At 49.1% G+C, this 18,775-nt stretch overlaps 1 protein-coding gene across 5 annotated transcripts in view; it reads left to right on the plus strand.

Annotated features, from left to right (window-relative positions):
• Positions 1 to 18,775, plus strand: part of EDA (ectodysplasin A) — a 90,711-nt gene that overhangs the window by 46,042 nt on the left and 25,894 nt on the right. For all 5 annotated transcript variants that reach the window (XM_087727543.1, XM_087727545.1, XM_014072691.2 and 2 more), the window contains exon 2: positions 17,302 to 17,407. In XM_087727543.1, the coding sequence (XP_087583669.1) occupies positions 17,302 to 17,407 (106 nt within the window). The remainder of the gene's footprint in view (positions 1 to 17,301; positions 17,408 to 18,775) is intronic.

Consider the following 18,775-nt stretch of genomic DNA (forward strand, 5'->3'; position numbering starts at 1 on the left):
CTGCTTGGGCTATCAGAGCATCCACCTCGGCCTCTTTCTTCACCCGGGCGTCCCTTCTTTGGCTCAGGCAGATGAGGGCTAAGCCTCCCGCCAGGGGATCCCGGTGGAAACATGATCTCAGCAAAATTATTACAGCGGTAGAATACTCAGCGGATGCCTTGCTGAACGCTGCCAAATTTGCCTCTAGGGCGTTGGCGTCCAACGTCACCTCACGCCGGCTGCTGTGGCTCCACCACTGGCAGGCCGACATGAAGGGAAAATGGAAGCTGGCTTCCGCCCTGTTTAAGGGGGGGCAGCTTTTGGGGGACGCCCTGGACAAGTTTGTCATTGAAACAAAGGACAAATGCAAGATTCTCCCGGCCATATTCAAGAAGAACGAGCGCAAGGGAACTGGTTCTTTTGCAAGCAGTCCTTTCGAGCTCAGGAGGCCAACTAGCCATCCACTTCTTCCACCTATCATAGACCCTACTCGTCAGGACAGGGGTTCCTTTGGGTCCCGTGGCAGGCAGCAGTAACAGCATTCCTTTCAGAAGCTGTACTGTGGTAGGAACAATTCCCGCCAGTTCCGTAAGGGCAAGTGATCATCACAGAGATCCTCCCATCGGGGGTCGGCTGCAACTATACGCCAACATGTGGGAGGGATCACCACAGACTCTTGGGTCCTCAACACAATCAGGCGGGGCCTAGTGTTAGAGTTTCTGTCCTTTCCCCAGAGGACATTCATTCGATGCCCGACTCCCAGGAACCCCCTGAAGAGGTCCCTTATGCAGGCGGAAATTGCCCACCTTCTCCAGATCAGAGCCATAGAGCCCATGCCCCGAGAACAGGAGGGACAGGGCTTCTACTTCATACTCTTCCTGGTCCCCAAGAGTTCAGGGGGTTGGAGTGCCATCTTAGATCTAAAACGTCTAAATCAACATCAACATCTGGCCTACAAAAGGTTCAAGATGCAGTCCCTCCATTCAATTCTGGACTGCGTCAGGCGGGGAGATCTTCTCACTTCAATAGATCTGAAGGAGGTGTACCTGCATGTGCCGATCCACGCAGCGCACAGATGGTTCCTGAGGTTCTTCTATGATGGAAGGCACTACCAGTACCGGGCTTTCCCCTTCGGTCTCTCGTCTGTGCCCAGGACTTTCACGAAAATCCTGGCAATGATGGCGGCCCATCTCAGGGGCCACCCGATTCATCTAGAATGCTACCTGGACAACATCATTCTCTCCATGAGCCAGGAGCAAGCCAGACGAGACGTCCAGCTGACCATAGACATGTTACAGCAGCACGGCTTCTCAGTGAATCTAGAAAAGAGCCACCTGGAACCGACCACGCGCCTTCAGCATCTAGGCGCGGTCATAGACTCTCTCACTTGTCAGGTCTTTCTCTCTCCAGACCGCCTGCAGAACCTCAGATGCAGGGTGCAGCAGTGTCGAAGTTCCAGGTCAGTGCCGATTGTCACGCTGTCGCAACTCCTCGGGATCATGATCTCCTACTTGAAGGTGGTTCCCTGGGCGTGTCTCCATGCCAGGGGACTGCAATGGTTCCTCCTGCCAATGCAGAGGGCCAAGACCAGCAATTCTCGGAGACGGGTGCAGCCCCCCCCAGGTCATTCGGTCCCTTGCCTGGTGGAGGACGGTGGAGAAGGGGTGCCTCTTCAAGGAGCCCGAGAGGATTGTAGTGACCTCGGACGCCAGCCTTCTCAGATGGGGAGCTCACTGTCAGGGCCAACTCACACAAGGACTGTGGACCCAGAAGGAGGCCTCCCAAAGCATAAACTGGTTGGAACTGAGGGTCGCTCGCCTCGCCCTACGGCGTTTCTCGACCTTGGTTGCGGGCCAACATGTACTGTTGCTGACAGACAACGTGGCCACGAAGGCCCACATAAACAGGCAAGGCGGTACCCACTCCAGGAAGCTCATGGCAGAGGCAGAGTCTCTGGGCAGGTGGGCAGAACGCCGCCTGGCCTCCATCAAGGCAGACCACATCTCGGGGTCCAGCAACCAGGAGGCAGACTGGCTGAGCTGGCAACAGATTGACCACTCCGAATGGCAGCTGCATCCGGACCTGTTCCAGCAGATTGTGAGGAGATTCGGCAAACCGCAAGTAGACCTATTTGCCACACATGGCAACACACATCTGCCATGATTCTTCTCCCAATACCGTTCTCTGTGGGTGGAGGAGACAGACGCACTGAGGTGCAAGTGGCCCCCAAGACTTTTGTACGCATTCCTTCGTCTGCCTCTCATTCCGCAGGTGTGTCCAAGCTGCTAGCGGAGGGTGCGGAGATCCCCCTGGTCGCTTCCCATTGGCCCAGGAGGTCCTGGTATGCGGACTTGGTGGGTCTCTTGGTGCAGAGACCATGGAGAATTCCTCAGGAGCAGATCTCCCTCTTCCAGGGGACAGTTTGCCACTCGGACCCCCTGCGGCTACAACTAGCCGTCTGGCACTTGAGGGGGAGCTCCTGAGGAGGCAGAAGCTCTCAGACAAGGTTATTCATACTATCCAGGCGTCCAGGAGGCCTTCGACCACCAGGATATACGAGGCAACCTGGGCTGCCTTTGCTTCTTGGTGCCAGAAAAAGAACATAAGGGATGTGTCCGCCTCGGTCCCCCAATTGCTGGACTTTCTGCAGGAGGGGTTGGACAGGGGATTGGCCCCCAGCACCCTCTGGCATCAGGTCGCAGCCTTGTCCACCATCCTTCTCAAGGGTTCTTCCTGTCCCTTGAGCCAACACCTGCACATCAACAGCTTCCTGAAGGGCGCAGCGAACGTCTGTCCACGAGCGGTCCACTGTTACCCGTCCTGGGACCTTCCACTTGTTCTTCGGACCTTGAAGAAGCGTCGATCAAGTCACTTCGACAAGCGAGTCTTCACCATCTGACTCTCAAGACGGCATTTCTCGTGGCCATCACGTCCCTCGATGGGTGTCCAAATTGGCGGCCCTTTCCGTCAGGTCAGATCTATGCATCATTCACTCTGACAGAGTAATTTTGAGACTTGACCCCATGTTTGTTCCAAAGGTCAACACCATCTTTCATCGGACTCAGGAGATAATTCTCCCCGATTTCTGTCCCAAGCCGACGCATCCTAAGGAACGTGACTGGCACAAATTGGACGTGAGATGCGCGGTCAGAATCTACATTAAGAGGACCAAGGAGTTTCAGCAGTCGGAATCCTTCTTGGTGTCATTTCATCCCAGGTCACTAGGTCGCAAGGTGTCTTCCCACACCGTTGGACGTTGGTTGTGGGCTTGCATCAAACATGCCTACGAACATCAGGGCAAGTCAGCTCCTAGCTGGGTGACTGCGCATTCGCCAAGAAGCGCCGCCACCTCTGTAGCATGGGCGACCCAGGCATCAATTCTCGACATTTGTAGAGCGGCCATGTGGGCTTCTCCCACTGCATTTATCAGGAACTATAAAATTGACACCTTTGCCTCAGCTGAAGCCTCTTTTGGAAGGAGAATTCTACAGAAAGTCACAGAGGCTCCGGAGACCCAGGTCTCTTCCCACCTGGGGACACAATAGCTTGGGCATGTCCCATGCTTGGACTCTCCAAGCAGCGCACTGGAGAAAGACCATTGGCTTACCTGAACGGTCGTTTTTGGGGCGCTGCGAGGAGAGTCCAATCCCACCTGGGTTCCTCGTGCCTTCGAAGATTGTGACTGGATATGACTGATGAACGGGCTTCCTGCTCGGTGCTTTTTTCATTTTTTAAACTGAATATTGGAGGCAAAGGGAGGCGTGGCCTAGAGAAAAAACTCACTCAGTCCTAGGGCAGATAGGCTGTGTTAACCCACGCTTGGACTCTCCTTGCAGCACCCTAAAAACGACCATTTAGGTAAGCCAATGGTCTTTCTCGCTGTCGTAATTATGTGTAAAATTGAGTATCATATTTTTTCATAAATTTCCTTTTATAATTCCTAACAAAAATAATCCAGGTTTTAGTGCAATTTGGTGTTTAGTAATCTCTTCTAGCCAATCTTTAATTTTTTCCCAATACTTTTTCGCAGATGTGCACGTCCACCACATATGGTAGTAGGTTCCATGTTGTTGGTTGCATTTCCAACAGATAGGTGAACACTCCGGGAACATTTTCACAATTCTCGCTGGTGGAAGGTGCCATCTGTAGAACATCTTGTACATGTTCTCTTTATATGTCGTTGCCATTGTTAATTTGTAATTTTTTCCCCATTTTTTCCCCATTCCGCCAATTCTATACTATACCCCAAATTTATCGCCCATTTTATCATTGTTTTTTTCACATTTTCTTCTTCCATTTTGAATTTTAATAATTAGTGATATATTTTTTAAATCAATTTTTCTTCGGTTCCCTGTAGAATTTTATCCAACTCTTGCGGCTCCTTATAGAATCTATCCCTTTCTTTCTTTTTTTTTATCGGTTCAAAAGTTTTATTTCTTTTAAAACAAACATTTCATCATTCCTCAATCCGTAAGATATCGAAGTACAATTTTTATGTGTCAAAATAATTCTAGTTTGCCACCAAATTCTTGTCTAGCCTAATCGTGTCTACCCTCCCTCCCTCCCCCCTCCCCCCAACCCCCCTCCTCCCCCCCCGACTTTCCAGAACCCGTACACGGTATGGATTTTTAACAAACACAGTCTAAAATCTATTGAAAAAAAAGAAATAAAGAAATTAATGACATTCTACATTGACCTTAGCTTCTTCTTACTGAACTAACTTTTAACAGTTTAAATCATTTCTGATCTTAAGCATAGGCTAACTGGAATTTCTTGGTCCCGTATTTATTTTGTATATAGTCAATCCATTTTTTCCAGTCTCATTTATATCTCTCATTTAAGTGATCTTTAAGATATGCCGATATTTTAGCTATCTCGGCTAAGTTTGTAACTTTCAATGTCCATTCTTGAGTTGTAGGCAAGTCTTCCTTCTTCCAGTATTGCGCCACCAACAGTCTTGCTGCCGTTATTAGGTGCAGAATCAAGTTAGTCTCTACCACTGTAAAGTCAGTACATATACCTAGTAAGAATAACTGAGGAGTAAACTTTATCCTTCTTTTAAAGATATTTTGCATAATCCATCATATTTTTATCCAGAATGCCTTAAAAGAAAAAAAATAAAGATTAAAAAAAAAAAAAGAATCCATCCCTTTCCCTGTCTTTTATATACCTCACCTATATTTGTAAGTAGGGCCACCAGCCTATATCTATTTCCTTGTCTTTCAATTCTTGCCTTGTTTTCAGTCTCTCTTGGTTTCTAATATATCTTTATATCTTATTATCTTGTTTATGTCCAAAATGTTCAGGTATATCAGAGCTTCCATGGTGGATAGCCAGATTGGGATTTTGTTGTAGTGTTTTGTTTTGATTTTTAACCAAGTTTGCAGTAGAGCTTTTCTAATTAAATGTTTTTGGAAATAGCTATGAATTTTGTCTTTCCCATCCGAGATGAAGGCGTGCCAACCCAGTTCCAAATTATAACCTTCTATTGTTAGTAATCTTCTGTTTTTTAGATTAATCCAGTCCCTTAGCTAGATTTCTTACAGGGCACATATAGCATAATAGGAATGACAAAAATGTGCTGAGATGAAGTCCACTGTCATGTTGGGCTTGATAGAGAGAACAGGACAACATCTGTGAGGAAGTCTGAAGAATGGGTAAGTGCCAAAGGTCTGGAGAAGAGCAGATGTGACCCCCTTTCTTCAGGAAAGGGGGGGAAAGGACCCTACTAATCATTCCCTGGTGGCTGAACATCAACCCATAGACACTTATATGAATTATGAGGACGGTACCATGATTTCCAAGATCCACCAGGACTTTGTCAAAAATATATCATCTAAGGAAAATCAATGTCTTCTTCCTTGGCAGATGAACAAGAGTAAAATCTAGATTGGGACAAAGCTTTCAGCAAGGAAGGGTCTGCATAAGATAGCCAGTTGTGGACCCGCCTTAATATGGTGCTATTAAAATGATTACATACTGTATTTTTCGGAGTATAAGACGCAACAAGGTTTTGAAGAGGAAATTTTAAAAAAAGTTTTTTTACTCTTCAGACCTCTCAAAAACTATCTATTTTTCACGAAAATGGGCCCATTTTTTTAAAAAAGGGCATGAATAGCCCTTAGGAGGTTTGTAGAGTGCTCCTGGGGGGGGGGCAAAAACGAGCAAAAAATGGCCCATTTTTTTGTCAAAAAAAGGCATGGATAGCCTTTAGGAGGCTTATAGAGTGCTTCTGGGGACTGGGGGTGGTGGTGGAATGTGCTGTTTTTTGCTCATTTCTGCCCTTCCCCACCCCCAGGAGCTCTCTGAAAGCCTTCTAAAAGCTATGCACAGCCAGTTAGGAACCTTTTAACTAAGGGCAAGCGAAGTAGCGGAGTGGGCCCCTCCCCAGGTAGCACCGTGGCCAGTGCCACCAACTGTCTCCTAACTGTGGCTAGGGACCGGCCCTTGTCCAGACCCTCCTGGAGGAAATCCAGAACTTGAGGGACCGTGGCCCTGGAGGGGGGTCACATGGGTGGCCTGGCACCAGGAGACAAATGTCTTCCAAATGGAATCATAAATCCTGTTGGTTGACTGTCTGCGGGAGGCCTCGATGGTTCTGATCACTTTTTGGGACAGGAGGGCGCCTCTCAGGCGCTCTCGCTCAATCTCCACATGGCCAGTTGGAGCCACTGTGGATCTGGATGGACCAACTTCCCCTGTAGCAATCTCACCTTCCCCCGGGGAATCCTCCACGGTCTCCCTGCCGACAGACTCAGCAGGTCCACGAACCAAGCCCTCCTGGGCCAGTAGGGGGCCACTAGGATTACTTCGGCCTGCTCTCTGACTACCTTCTGGATGACCCAGGGAAGGAGAGATAGGGGGGGGAAGCGTACAGCAGCTCGACTGGCCACTTGGAGCGAAGGGCATTGACCCCCTCCGTTCCCCGAGCTGGGAACCGAGAGAAGAACTGTGACAACTGAGCATTGGACGGAAGTGGCGAACAGGTCCACCACCGGTCTCCCGAACCTCTTGCAGATCCTCTGGAAGAGCTCCTTGGACAGACTCCACTCTCCGTTGTCTACCGTCTCCCGGCTCAGCTAGTCCGCCTGATGGTTGTCGACACCGGTGATGTGTTCCGCTTGGATGGAGCGCAGGTGTTTCTCCGCCCAGTATCCCAGTGACATCGCCTCAGTGTGCAATGCCCTGGATCGTGTGCCCCCCTGTCGATTGATGTGCACCTTTGCTGCAACATTGTCTGTTAAGACGAGGACGTGATGACTTTCTACTGAGGTTTGAAACCATCGTGGACTACCTGAAGCTCCAGCCAATTTATGTTGTGTTGAAGGTCGTTCTTTGACCACTGGCCCTGTGCCAGCTGGGAGCCTAGGGTCGCTCCCCCAATCGAACAGGCTGTCGTCTGTTGTCAGTATGAGGCGCTCTTGTTCCCTGAATTCGCAGCCCTTGAGCAAAGCTGGGGACATCCACCACTTGAGAGACATCAGCACCTGTGGTGTTGCTGGTACCTTGAGCATCGAATTGCTGGAATCGGCCCTCTGATATGGCAGCAACCTCCATTGGAGTATCCTGGCATGTAGTCGCGCCCACGGGACCGATGCATGAGATGAACTTTCCCAGTAAGTTGGAAAGAAGGGCTACAGGAACACAACAATCCTTCCAGATCTGGTTAATTAACTTCAACAAACTGGAGCTGTGATCCGGGGAAAGAAACACTTGACCCAACCGGGAATCAATCACCGCCCCCAGGTGTAGGATTTGGGTGGATGGGGAGAGAGTACTCTTCTCAAAATTAATTGAGAACCCTAAGCTCTGGAGGGTGTCAATGATCTGCTGGAGGTCTGATCTAGTCTGAGCAGGAGACGCCCCCTGGACAAGAATGTCATCCAGGTAACAGAAAAGCCTGATGGAATCTCCCTCAGATGGGCAGCCGCTACCGCTAACACCTTGGTAAAGGTCCTTGGGGCATAAGCCAACCCAAACGGTAGAGCCCTGTACTGATAGTGAAGCCCTAAGAAGGAGAAATGGAGAAAATGCCTATGCTCGGGGAGGATGGGGATGTGTAGGTAGGCCTCCGTGAGATCAAAGGATGCCATGTAGTCCCCCTCCCAGATCCCTGCCAGAATGGACTTGGGGGAAGCCATCTTAAAACATCTATACCCTAAGAATTGGTTTAGGAGCTTTAGGTCTAAAATGGCTCTCCATCCCCCCGATGATTTTGGCACTAGGAACAGGTTTGAATAAAACCCCTTGCCCGTCTGGTCCTCAGGGACTCTCTCTATGGCCGCAATGTCGAGCAGGTGCTGTATGGCCTGCCGCAGCTGCTGGCACTTGTCAACGTTCTTGGCCGGGGGGAATACCCGAAAACAATTGGGGGGAAGGGAAAGGAATTCCAGGCGGACACCATGGGTCACCATACTGAGGACCCAGGCATCCATGGATATCTCCACCCAGTCATCTGCAAACAGGGCTAGGCGGCCGCCAATGGGTGGGATCACGCACGACCTACTTGCCCTGGCGGAAGGGGCAACCACCCCCTCCTCAAAAGGGCCATTTACCCGAGGTTGGAAGCGGGGTCTGTCCCTATTGAATCCCCTGTCGGATTGCCTATCTGCCCTGCCACCCGGATACCTGCTCTGGTGGGTGTCCTGTTCCTGTGGTCGCTGTGCTAACCTGCGATAATAGGGCATGGACCTCTGCTATGCATTCTTGGTTGATGTTGGAAGCGCCTTCTTCTTGTTCTTATCCTCCACCAGGATGGGGTCAAGGGAAGTCCCGAAGAGGGAACTGTGTAGGCAGCTGTCGCTAATTGCCACTTTGCCTTGTTGTCCGCCTGCCAGCCACAGAGCCACAGGAGGCGATGCGACGCGATGAACGATGCCAGAGCCCTGGAAGCAAATTTCATGACATTTAAGGTAGTGTCAGCTGAGAACTGTGCAACCGCCACTAACTTGTTGATGTCCTGATGTAGGCGTACGTCCTCCGGTGGAATGCACGCCTGAATCTGTTCCATCCAAAGGATGGCCGTACGGTTGAAAAATGAGGCAGAGGCTGCCACCTTAATGGCCCAAGCCGACGACTGGAAGCTCTTCCTGAGGATCATCTCTGCCTTCCTGTCCTCTGCCTTCAGGTGGTCTGCCACATCCTTGGGTACCAGCAATGCTGGGGCAGTCAAGGCCGCCACCAGTGGATCCACTGAGGGCATCTGCAATGCTGGGAGAAATCTGGTTCGATGTTATAGAACCATCTGTCATTGCTGCCTGGGGTGGGGAAAGCCCCGGGCTTCTCTCACTGTCAACTACTTCCAGGAAAAGGTTGGGAGCAGGAATCGATTCCTTGACCTCTTTTGGCTCGGAATAGACCGTGCCCTGGGGCTTCCTTGCTGGCTCACCTGCCTTGGCCCCCTTGTCCCCCCCACCTGAGCAGTGGCAGGGGCCTTGCGTAGGAGGGACCGGAACAAGTTAGGAGGGAACAATCCCATGAAGGCTGGAGGTTCAGGCTCCAGTTCCTCCTCGTCCTCAGAGAGATCTGGGTCACTCTGCGCCTTGTTCCCCAGGACAGACCCCTCACTTGCCAAGGACGGCGACCCAAGGGGACAGACTGGCTGGGAAGGGCCCCGTGGCTGGGCTGATGAAGAGCTGGAGACCGTGACCTTGCCCTGAGAGGCACAGCGAGGCACCTGGCGCTGCATGCTTGCAGCCACACCAGATGCAATGGCTCTTTCAATGAGGTTCTGAAGACCCACAGGCAGGTCCTTCATATCCAAGGAATCCCAGCTGGATCCCACTGGCACCTGACTATGGCCGGGGGTACGGTGTCAGGGTTGGCCTAGATGGATCTCTACCTCCCAGCTGAGTCTCTAGGGATAGAAACCCAGGCTGGTTATCTACCTGGTCAAAATCCTCCATGGGAAGGGGAGGGGAATGGGCAACCCCTCCCCTGCACTCCCTCAAGGAATCTGGTGGCCTAGTGGGAGAATCCTGCCTGGAAGGGCCCCCTAGGGGTGACCTGGACCTGGAGGGGGAAGGACTGATCCTGCCCTGCAGAGCCCTCAATCTCTCTGCCCTGGAGAAAGTTCTCACCAAGGCCCTGTGCCTCCTAGCTTCGTCTCTTTGACTGGCACGGGAAGGGCGAGTGTCAGCCGAGGCTTTAAGCCTCCTGGAAGAGGCAGTGGGATGCTGCCTGGTGGAAGTCCCCTCCCCAGGAGGCATGGGGGGGAAGGGGATGTACCCGCCATCATGCAACTACTTAAGACCACTCCTAGTGCTTCCTGTGATTTGCTCCTCACCCCCACCTCCGCAGCTAGTATGGCAAGGTCCTCACTCCTTTTGTCGCGCGCCCCAAATTTTAAAACACCGCAGGGGTGCATTTCGGGGTTGCTGCGGCTTCTCAGGGAGCCTGCTGCTGCCGCGCTACTTCCCAGCTGCCTCTGCCACTCCTGGGGTTTCTGTGGCCTTCACGCGGCACACACACTCTTCTGCGCCCTCTTTTAATGCTGCTGCAGTGAGGCATGCTCTCTTTTAGGCTTCTGGGCTGTCGGGCTGGAAACCAGAGCCCTTTAGCCCCCAACGGCGCCGATCTGCCCTCTCAAGGCCCCACATGGTCACTGGCCAAAATGGCCACCGGGACAGCAACCCAGCCACTGGAGCCTTCAAGCCTTAGCTTTTAACCCCAAAGTAGCTGGAAAAAACCACAGCTAATAGCAGGGACTTACTGGGAGGTGAAGGAAGGGTCTCCTTGTGAGAAGGAAGCAAGCTGAGTCAAGGATGGTCCAGAAAAGTTGAATCAGATCAGGAGTCAAAAATTTACAACCTCTCCTTGGCCAGACTGGATTGAAACTGGAGTCAGAGGAGAGGAGCCCAGAGGCGTGGCTTCAGCTTCAACCCAGTCTCGAGGCCAATTGGTTGTGATAATACCATCTCTGGACCATCCTGCAAACTCACTCTGGAAAATATCTCTGCCTCCATACTGCTACAGACATCAGTTTGCTAAAAATCAGGGGAAGAAGTTTAATCTGTCACTGAGTTCCCCAGGAAAGTGGAAATGGCAGAGACTGCGGTGGGTACTTACACAAAGCCTTCCTTCCTTTTGTTCAGCGCTTAGAAAGAGCTATCCAAGGTCCTGGTTACTTGCTGCCTTCTTCTCCAGAGAGCTTCTGCCTGAGTTCTTTGCTGTCTGACCTGGTTTGATTGATTTCCTGTGAATGGCACTTTCTTTCCTGGATTACTGAGACTCCTGGAATACAAAGGTGTCAAAGGATGAGATGCCTGCCTTTTGTCTGAGAGACTTTCAACACATTGGTTCATTGATGAAAGCTCCATGCCTGTCTATCAGAAGGCACTAAGCAGGCTTCTCAAAATTCTGACTAATTGGGGTCAGCATTGAGCATTTCTGTTTCTGCATTTACCAGAGGGCTATTTCAGCAGTAAATTATGTTGCTCAACAAAGGGCTTTGTCTTTCCATACTAAGAGAATCCATTTGCACCTTGACTTAATAGATAGCAACTGTAGGAATAGGCTGCAATGAGAGTAAGGGTTAATACAGAAGTAGTGTCTACTCTTCCTTCTCTGAACAGGATTCTTGGGCACCTGGGCCAGGCTGGTTCTGGACACTGGGAAGGGATTTTACTACCTTGCATGCTGAGTATGGGACACAAGCACATTTTTGGACTTCATCAGTTTCTGAGCAGCATGATTAAAATTTGTGACCTTCTTCTATGACTCAAATGTTGGCTTTCTGTTATACAAAAACAGATTCTTCTTTCATTACCTTGGGCATTGCAATGTGAAGAATAAGATGAGAAATCGAGTGGAATGACCTCCCTAAGGCAACTGCACATTCCTTGGGGTTGAGGTATCATACTCTTTTTGAAACTTTATACTAACTTCAGCACCTGTTTAATGATCATATCACCTATGCTGAGCTAAACTTGTGTCATTATGAAGAAACGTGTATGCCAAAGAATCGCAGTGCTGTTAGATCATTTGACGGTAGTCTGACTGTACTATTCCCAGCCCCTTTGGTTCTCCAAGAAGTGTCTCCAAAAGATTGATTTGTGCTATTACTAAGCTTAAAGTTATGAAGCTGAACTGTTTGGTACATTGGTTGGAAGGCAGAAAATTTAAAGGCTCGGCTGCTAATCGGTCAGTGATATACCTTCTTGTTCTTCCCGGTGAGAATAATGGGGGGCAGAATGGCCTTGAGAAGTGGTGGGGCAGAAATGGGGCAGATCCTGCAGAGTGGCACGCTCTGCAAGTAGTTCCACAGTCATTAGGAAGACCTGGTGAGAGTTTGAAGGTTTATTTATTTGTTAAATTTATTTGCCACTCATCTCACCAAGCGGCTACCCCGGGCGGCTTACAACAGTAAAATGGAAAAAAATAATAATACAAAAGTAAACATAATGATAGCAAAGCACTGAAACAATAAAAATGAGCAAGGAAAGAACAGTAATATGAATTAAAAGATGGGCAGAGAGGGAGCAGAAAGTGCAGGGATGAGATGGGAGTCTGCCAATTAGCCCAGTGGCCACCACCAGTGAGGGGTACTCCCCACAGGGTCCCCAGGCCAACCAGAAGAGCCAGGTCTTCAGGCCCTTGTGGAAAGTTAGGAGGGGGCAGGGTGTTTCAGAGGGCTGGTGCTACAGCAGAGATGGCTCTTTTCATGGACCCCGCCAGTTGGAGTCCCTTGACTGATGGGATCTGCAGCAGGCCTCCTCTTCTGACATGAATAGAAAAGGCTGGGCTCAGTGGAGTGAGATGGTTCCCCAAAGATTTGAATCTATGCCAGATTACCTTCCTGTTTCCCATCTTTCTCTTGGGCATTGGGGATGCCCAGTCTGGAGAAAAGAAGGACTAGGAGTGACAGTCTTCCAGTATTCAAGGGGCTGCCACAAAGAGAAGGGGGGGTCCATTTATTTTCCAAAGCATGAGAGGGCAGGAAGCAATGGATGGAAACTAATCAAGGAGAGAAGCAAGTCAAGTCAAGTAGGTTTTATTGTCATTTGAACAATATATAGTACAGTACACAGTGAGACAAAACAACGTTTCCCTAGGACCAAGGTGCTACATCAGACAGCATAGATGAAAAGAAAAAGAGCAGCACACAGAACAACATATAGCTCTAAATCTAAGAACTTAGAGTTGAGGAGTCTGATAGCTTGTGGAAAGAAACTGTTACACGGTCTGTTTGTGCGGGCCCCAATGCTTCTGTACCTTTTTCCAGATGGCAGGAGAGTAAAGAGTGTGTACGAGGGGGGGGGGGTCAGCCACAATGTTTCTGGCTTTATGGATGCAGCGTGTGGTGTATATGTCTATGACAGAGGGAAGAACAACCCCGATGATCTTCTCTGCCGTCCTCACTATTCGCTGTAGTGTCTTGCGATCCGAAACAGTGCAATTCCCAAACCAGGTGGTGATGCAGCTGCTCAGAGTGCCCTCGATGGTCCCTCCGTAGAAGGTTGTGAGGATGTGTGGTGGAAGCTGTGCCTTCCTCAGTTTCCTAAGAAAGTAAAGACGCTGCTGGGCCTTCCTTGTTATGGAACTGGTGTTGAGGGACCAGGTGAGAGTCTCCGCCAGCTGAACACCAAGGAATTTGGTGCTCTCTACGATCTCCATTGAGCCATTGATCTTCAGCGGGGAGCAGTCATGTTGCGTCCTCCTGAAGTCAACAATCATCTTTCTTGTTTTGTCTACATTCAGAGACAGGTTGTTGGCTTTACACCAGTTCGTTAACTTCTCCACCTCCTCTCTGTATGCTGTCTTGTCGTTCTTGCTAATAAGACCCACCACGATCATCAGCGAACTTTATGATGTGATTCGAACTGTGCACTGCTGTGCAGTCGTGCGTCGGCAGAGTGAACAGCAGGGGGTGAGCACACAGCCCTGAGGGGCTCCACTGCTCAGTATGATAGTGTTAGAAGTGTTGTTCGCGATCCGGACTGTCTGAGGTCTTCCAGTCAAAAAGTCCAGGATCCAGTTACAGAGGGAGGTGTTCAGGCCCAACAGGGTCAGCTTCCCCATCAGATGTTGGGGAATGATAGTGTTGAATGCTGAATTAAAGTCTATGAACAGCATTCATACGTATGAGTCTTTGTTTTCTAGGTGAATGAGGGCTAGATGGAGTGTAGTGGAGATGGCATCGTCGGTGGAGCGATTCGAGTGGTATGCAAACTGCAGTGGATCCAATATTGCAGGTAGCAGGGTTTTTATATGCCTCAAGACGAGTCTCTCGTAGTACTTCATGATAATGGGACTAAGTGCAGTGGGACGGTAGTCATTGAGGCAGGACACTGATGGTTTCTTTGGCACTGGGATGATGGTCATTGTCTTGAAGCACTTTGGGACAACAGTGGTACTCAGAGAGATGTTGAAGATGTTGGTTGAATGAATAGAGGTAAGGCTATGTAAAGACATGCGTAGTAAGTTACCATAATCTCAGTAGCTGGTTATCTTGGATACCTACAAGCTCACCTAATTAGCAGAACCAGATGTGGAAAGAGAGGAAAGGTTACGTACAGACATGCGCATTATAGCCATGATCTCAAGTAGCCGTTTATCTTTTAGCCCATGATCTCACCGAGCAGAAACAGGCCGTATCAGGGAGTTAGGTGAGATTCAATCTTGGCTGGGATAGCCTTCTGGATTCACAAGGGAAAAAGGAGGGAGTAAACCAAAAACAAGACTGTTGCTTTCTGTGCTCTATTCTGCTGGTTGAAACTGTATAAAAGCCAAATAAACTCTGTGTAAGGCAGACAGACATTTTGGACACCACTGCTTGATGGATTTCTGAAAACCTACAGTCGGTGAAAACATTTGTCAGTTGGTCTGCACATCCTCTGAGTACTCTGCCAGTAATATTGTCTGGTCCCGCAGTTTTCCATGGGTTGACTCTGCTTAGAGCTTTCCTCACATCAGTAGTGGAGAGACAAAGTATCTGGTCGTTGGAAGGAGGTGTGCCCTTTCTCGCTGTCACATCCTGTGCTTCGAAACAGACATAGAAGCTGTTTAACACATCTAGAAATGAGCCATCACTCTCACAGGCAGGTGGTGATGTTCTGTAGTTAGTGATGGCTTGGATGCCCTGCAATATACGCTGTGTGTTGCTGCTGTTTGTGAATTGTTGGTGGATGCTCTGGGCATGAGCACACTTAGCTTTTCTGATGGCCTGGGACAGATTGGTTCTCGCTGTTCTTAGGGCTGTTTTATCACCTGCCCTGAATGCAGAATCTTGGGTTTTCAGTAGAGCACACACCTCTCCAGTTATCCGCGGCTTCTGGTTGGGGTGTGAGATAATTTTCTTGGAGACTGTGACATCATCAATGCACTTGCTGATGTAGCCGGTCACTGACGATATGTTCTCCTCCAAGTTAATGGAGTCACTGTTGGTTGCAGACTCCCTGAACATGTCCCAGTCTGTGCATTCAAAGCAGTCCTGAAGAGCAGAGATGGCTCCTGCTGGCCAGGTCCTCGCCTGCTTCCGGACTGGTCTTGAACGCCTGGTGAGTGGTCTGTATGCTGGAATTAGCATAACAGAGATGTGGTCTGAGTAGCCAAGGTGGGGGTGGGGCTTCGCCGGATATGCCCCCGGGATATTTGTATAAACAACATCCAGCATGTTTTCCCCTCTGGTTGCAAAGTCCACATTTTGATGAAATTTAGGGAGCACAGTCCTGAGATTTGCGTGATTGAAATCTCCGGCAACAATAAACAGTCCATCAGGGTGTGTGTTCTGCAGTTCCTTGATGGTCCGGTGAAGTATACAGAGCACTTCCTTAGCATTAGCGCTAGGTGGGATACACATGCCAAGTATAATAGCAGTGGTGAATTCCCTGGGTAAATAAAAAGGTCTACATCTCACAACCATAAACTCCACAAGCGGTGAGCAGTAGGTGGAAACGAGGACAGAGTTTTTACACCATTCTGTGTTGATGTATATACACAGTCCACCGCCACAGGTCTTAACGCACAGAGCTGCATTTCTGTCAGGACGAAACGCAGTTAAGCAACCTGGAATTAAGGAGAAACTTCCTGGCCTTGAGAACAATTAACCAGTGGAACAGCTGGCCTTCAGAAGTTGTGGGTTCTCTCCATCATTGGAGGTTTTTAAGAAGAGAATGGACAGTCAATTGTCTGAAATGGTACAGGGCAGTGTTGGCAAACCCTTTTGGCAGTAAGTGCTGAAGCGAGAGTGCGCGGGCAGGAAAGTGCCGGAAGAGCAGTTCCCCAGCATGCACATGCATGCCGGTCACCTCCTCGTCTTGTTTCTGGTGCACATGCATGCACAGAGACAAGCTTCCCAGCATGCACATCCACACTAGGGAGCTGCTCTTCCCGTTTCCAGAGCTCCTGCACACTGAAGACCTGGAACCCAGAAGAGCAACGGACGATGGCTGGGATGACTAGAGAGATGGCTCTGCATGCCACTTCCGGCATGTGCACCATAGGTTCACCATCACAGGTATAGGATCTCCTCTTGAGTAGGGGGTTGGACTAGGAGACCTCCAAGGTCCCTTCTAGCTCTATTCTGATTGATTGAGAAGAGTTTCGTTGCTTTTGTCATCCATTTAACATGTTACTGGTGGTTACGTGTCCTTGTGTTGCTGCTTGTTCGTTGTGGGCTTCCCTTTGCAGAGCAGTTTGATTATGATTGTAATTCCAGGCGTAGCTGCACTCCCCTCCGAAGGGGACCTTGTGTGGGCATTCCTTCTGCGGGACCCTCCCCTTCATGCTTTGTACCATCTGTATCTTGAACCCTCCATGGGTTTTCAGAAGGAAACATTAGATATGGACAGCAGTTAGATTTCAACACTGTCTTAATATGGTCAGAGATCAAAAAGACGGAGCTGAGTGGCAGAATCTCCCTTTTTTGTTATAAAATTATTTCTCTGAATTGTCCTTTGAACTCCAGGTCTAGTAGTTTCAAACAAATTAGAAAATTTAAAACTATAAAAATTAATATCAATAGAAGACTTTAAAAATAGAAACGTGGACATTCATTTCAAATTATTCAGAACAGAACAGTTTTAATATTCTGCTAAAACAGTTTGATTTTCTTCGTGCGACTCAGTAAAGCTGGTGGCAATAAAATTGTGGCTTTTTCATTTTGCCTTTTCTCCTCTGACCTCTCACAGGTCTCGTGTTTGCTCAGCATCACAGCCGGTTGTCTGGAAACCGAGGCTGGATCTGGTTTGGCTGCTGCTCTTACCCTTAATGGCCAAAGTTGCTAATTTTGGCCTTGTGCATTATTTGCTTTTCCAAACTGCCTTGTGTGAATTGTTTGTGCTTGCTGGCCTATGCTGACTTCTTCTGCCCTTCTTCTCTTAGATGGCCTGGCTGAACGTCTTCTCCCCCGAGGAGAGGCCTCTCTTTAGAGAAGAAAGTAGCAGTGTGCGCAGAAACAAAAGAAGCAAGAACAGCGAAGGATCAGAAAGTGAGTTGGCGTCCTTTGGCATCTCTCAACACATGGCTTCCTATCTCAGAGTTTTAATATCTCATCTTTCCACCAAGAGCTTGCAGGGATATGTATGTCTAGGCCAGGGGTCTGCTACCTTAAACACTCAAAGAGCCACAAAGGTCCTAACCGGAAGCCCACCATTCAATTCTGGAGCTGACTGGAAGTCTAGTTCCCCCACCATAGAGTCTCCTCCTAGTGTGGCGTCCTTTTTCCTCTACCTGTCCTAACTGAAAACCCTATCAATTGTGGAGCCGACTGGCAACAGGGAGACGCAGCAGAGGGATGAAAGAGCCACATGCAGCTCCAGAGCCACAGGTTGCTGACCCCTGGTCTAGTGCTTCCTTCTTCATGGTCCTTCATGGCAGCCTTGCGAACCTGGCTGGGCTGAGAGGAGGTGGCCAGCTGAAGATTCCTTCTGTGATTGAGCCGCTTGTTTTCTTCTTCTCTCCCCCCCCCCCCCAAAAAATACCATTTCTGTCTGGAGTATCACAACATCTTCCACCCAAACACTATGTTGCATTTCCCAGTACTGGTTATTCTCAACTTAAAACCATTTGTTTAGTGACTGTTAGAAATTACAATGGCTCTGAGAAAAAGTGACCTTATGGCCATTTTTCACACTTATGACCATTGCAGCATCTCCATGGTCACATGACCAAACTTCAGACATTTGGCAACTGACTCATGTTTATGACAGTTTTGGTATCCCAGTTTCCTGTGATCACCTTTTGTGACCTTTTGAGAAGCAAAGTCAATGGGGAAGACAGATTGACTTAACAACTGTGTTACTAACTTAACACTTGCAAAGATTCACTTATCAACTATGGCAAGAAAGGTTGTAAAATGGGATAAACCTCAGTACCTATCTCGCTTAGCAACAGAAATGTTGGGTTCAATTGTCGTAAGATGAGGACTACCTGTAATGCATTTATTTGGCTTAACAGAAATTTATCAAGCCCTGTGTATATTTTCAAATTTTCAGGTTCCAAATTTAGGACAATGAAAGAGCCACAATCCTATTCAAATCAGGGCTATAGAATTGCTGGAAGATCTTGAATTAATTCAGCATTGCATCCGAATTCTGCCCTGGGGTCTCCCTGAAAGAGGTTGCTTGGAGATAAAATCTGACTGCTAGACCTCCATGGAATCCCGATTGTAAAGTGGCTGGGGAGCAATGAGTTTGAATCCTATGCTTCCTGCATTTCTGATCCTCCATCTTGAGGGTTCAGAAAGATGCACCTGGCCTCACCTGTATTGGCATGGCTGACCTTGGGAGATTTGGAGGGGGGAAGAGATGGGAGTGATCAGGTAAGAGAGGGCAGAGCCTGCAGCTGCATAAGGATC

The sequence above is a fragment of the Thamnophis sirtalis genome, unplaced genomic scaffold (assembly GCF_051295495.1).
Source record: "Thamnophis sirtalis isolate CommonGarterSnake01/CBP01778 unplaced genomic scaffold, rThaSir2_p1.2 scaffold_13, whole genome shotgun sequence".
NCBI classification, from domain to species: Eukaryota; Metazoa; Chordata; class Lepidosauria; order Squamata; family Natricidae; genus Thamnophis; species Thamnophis sirtalis.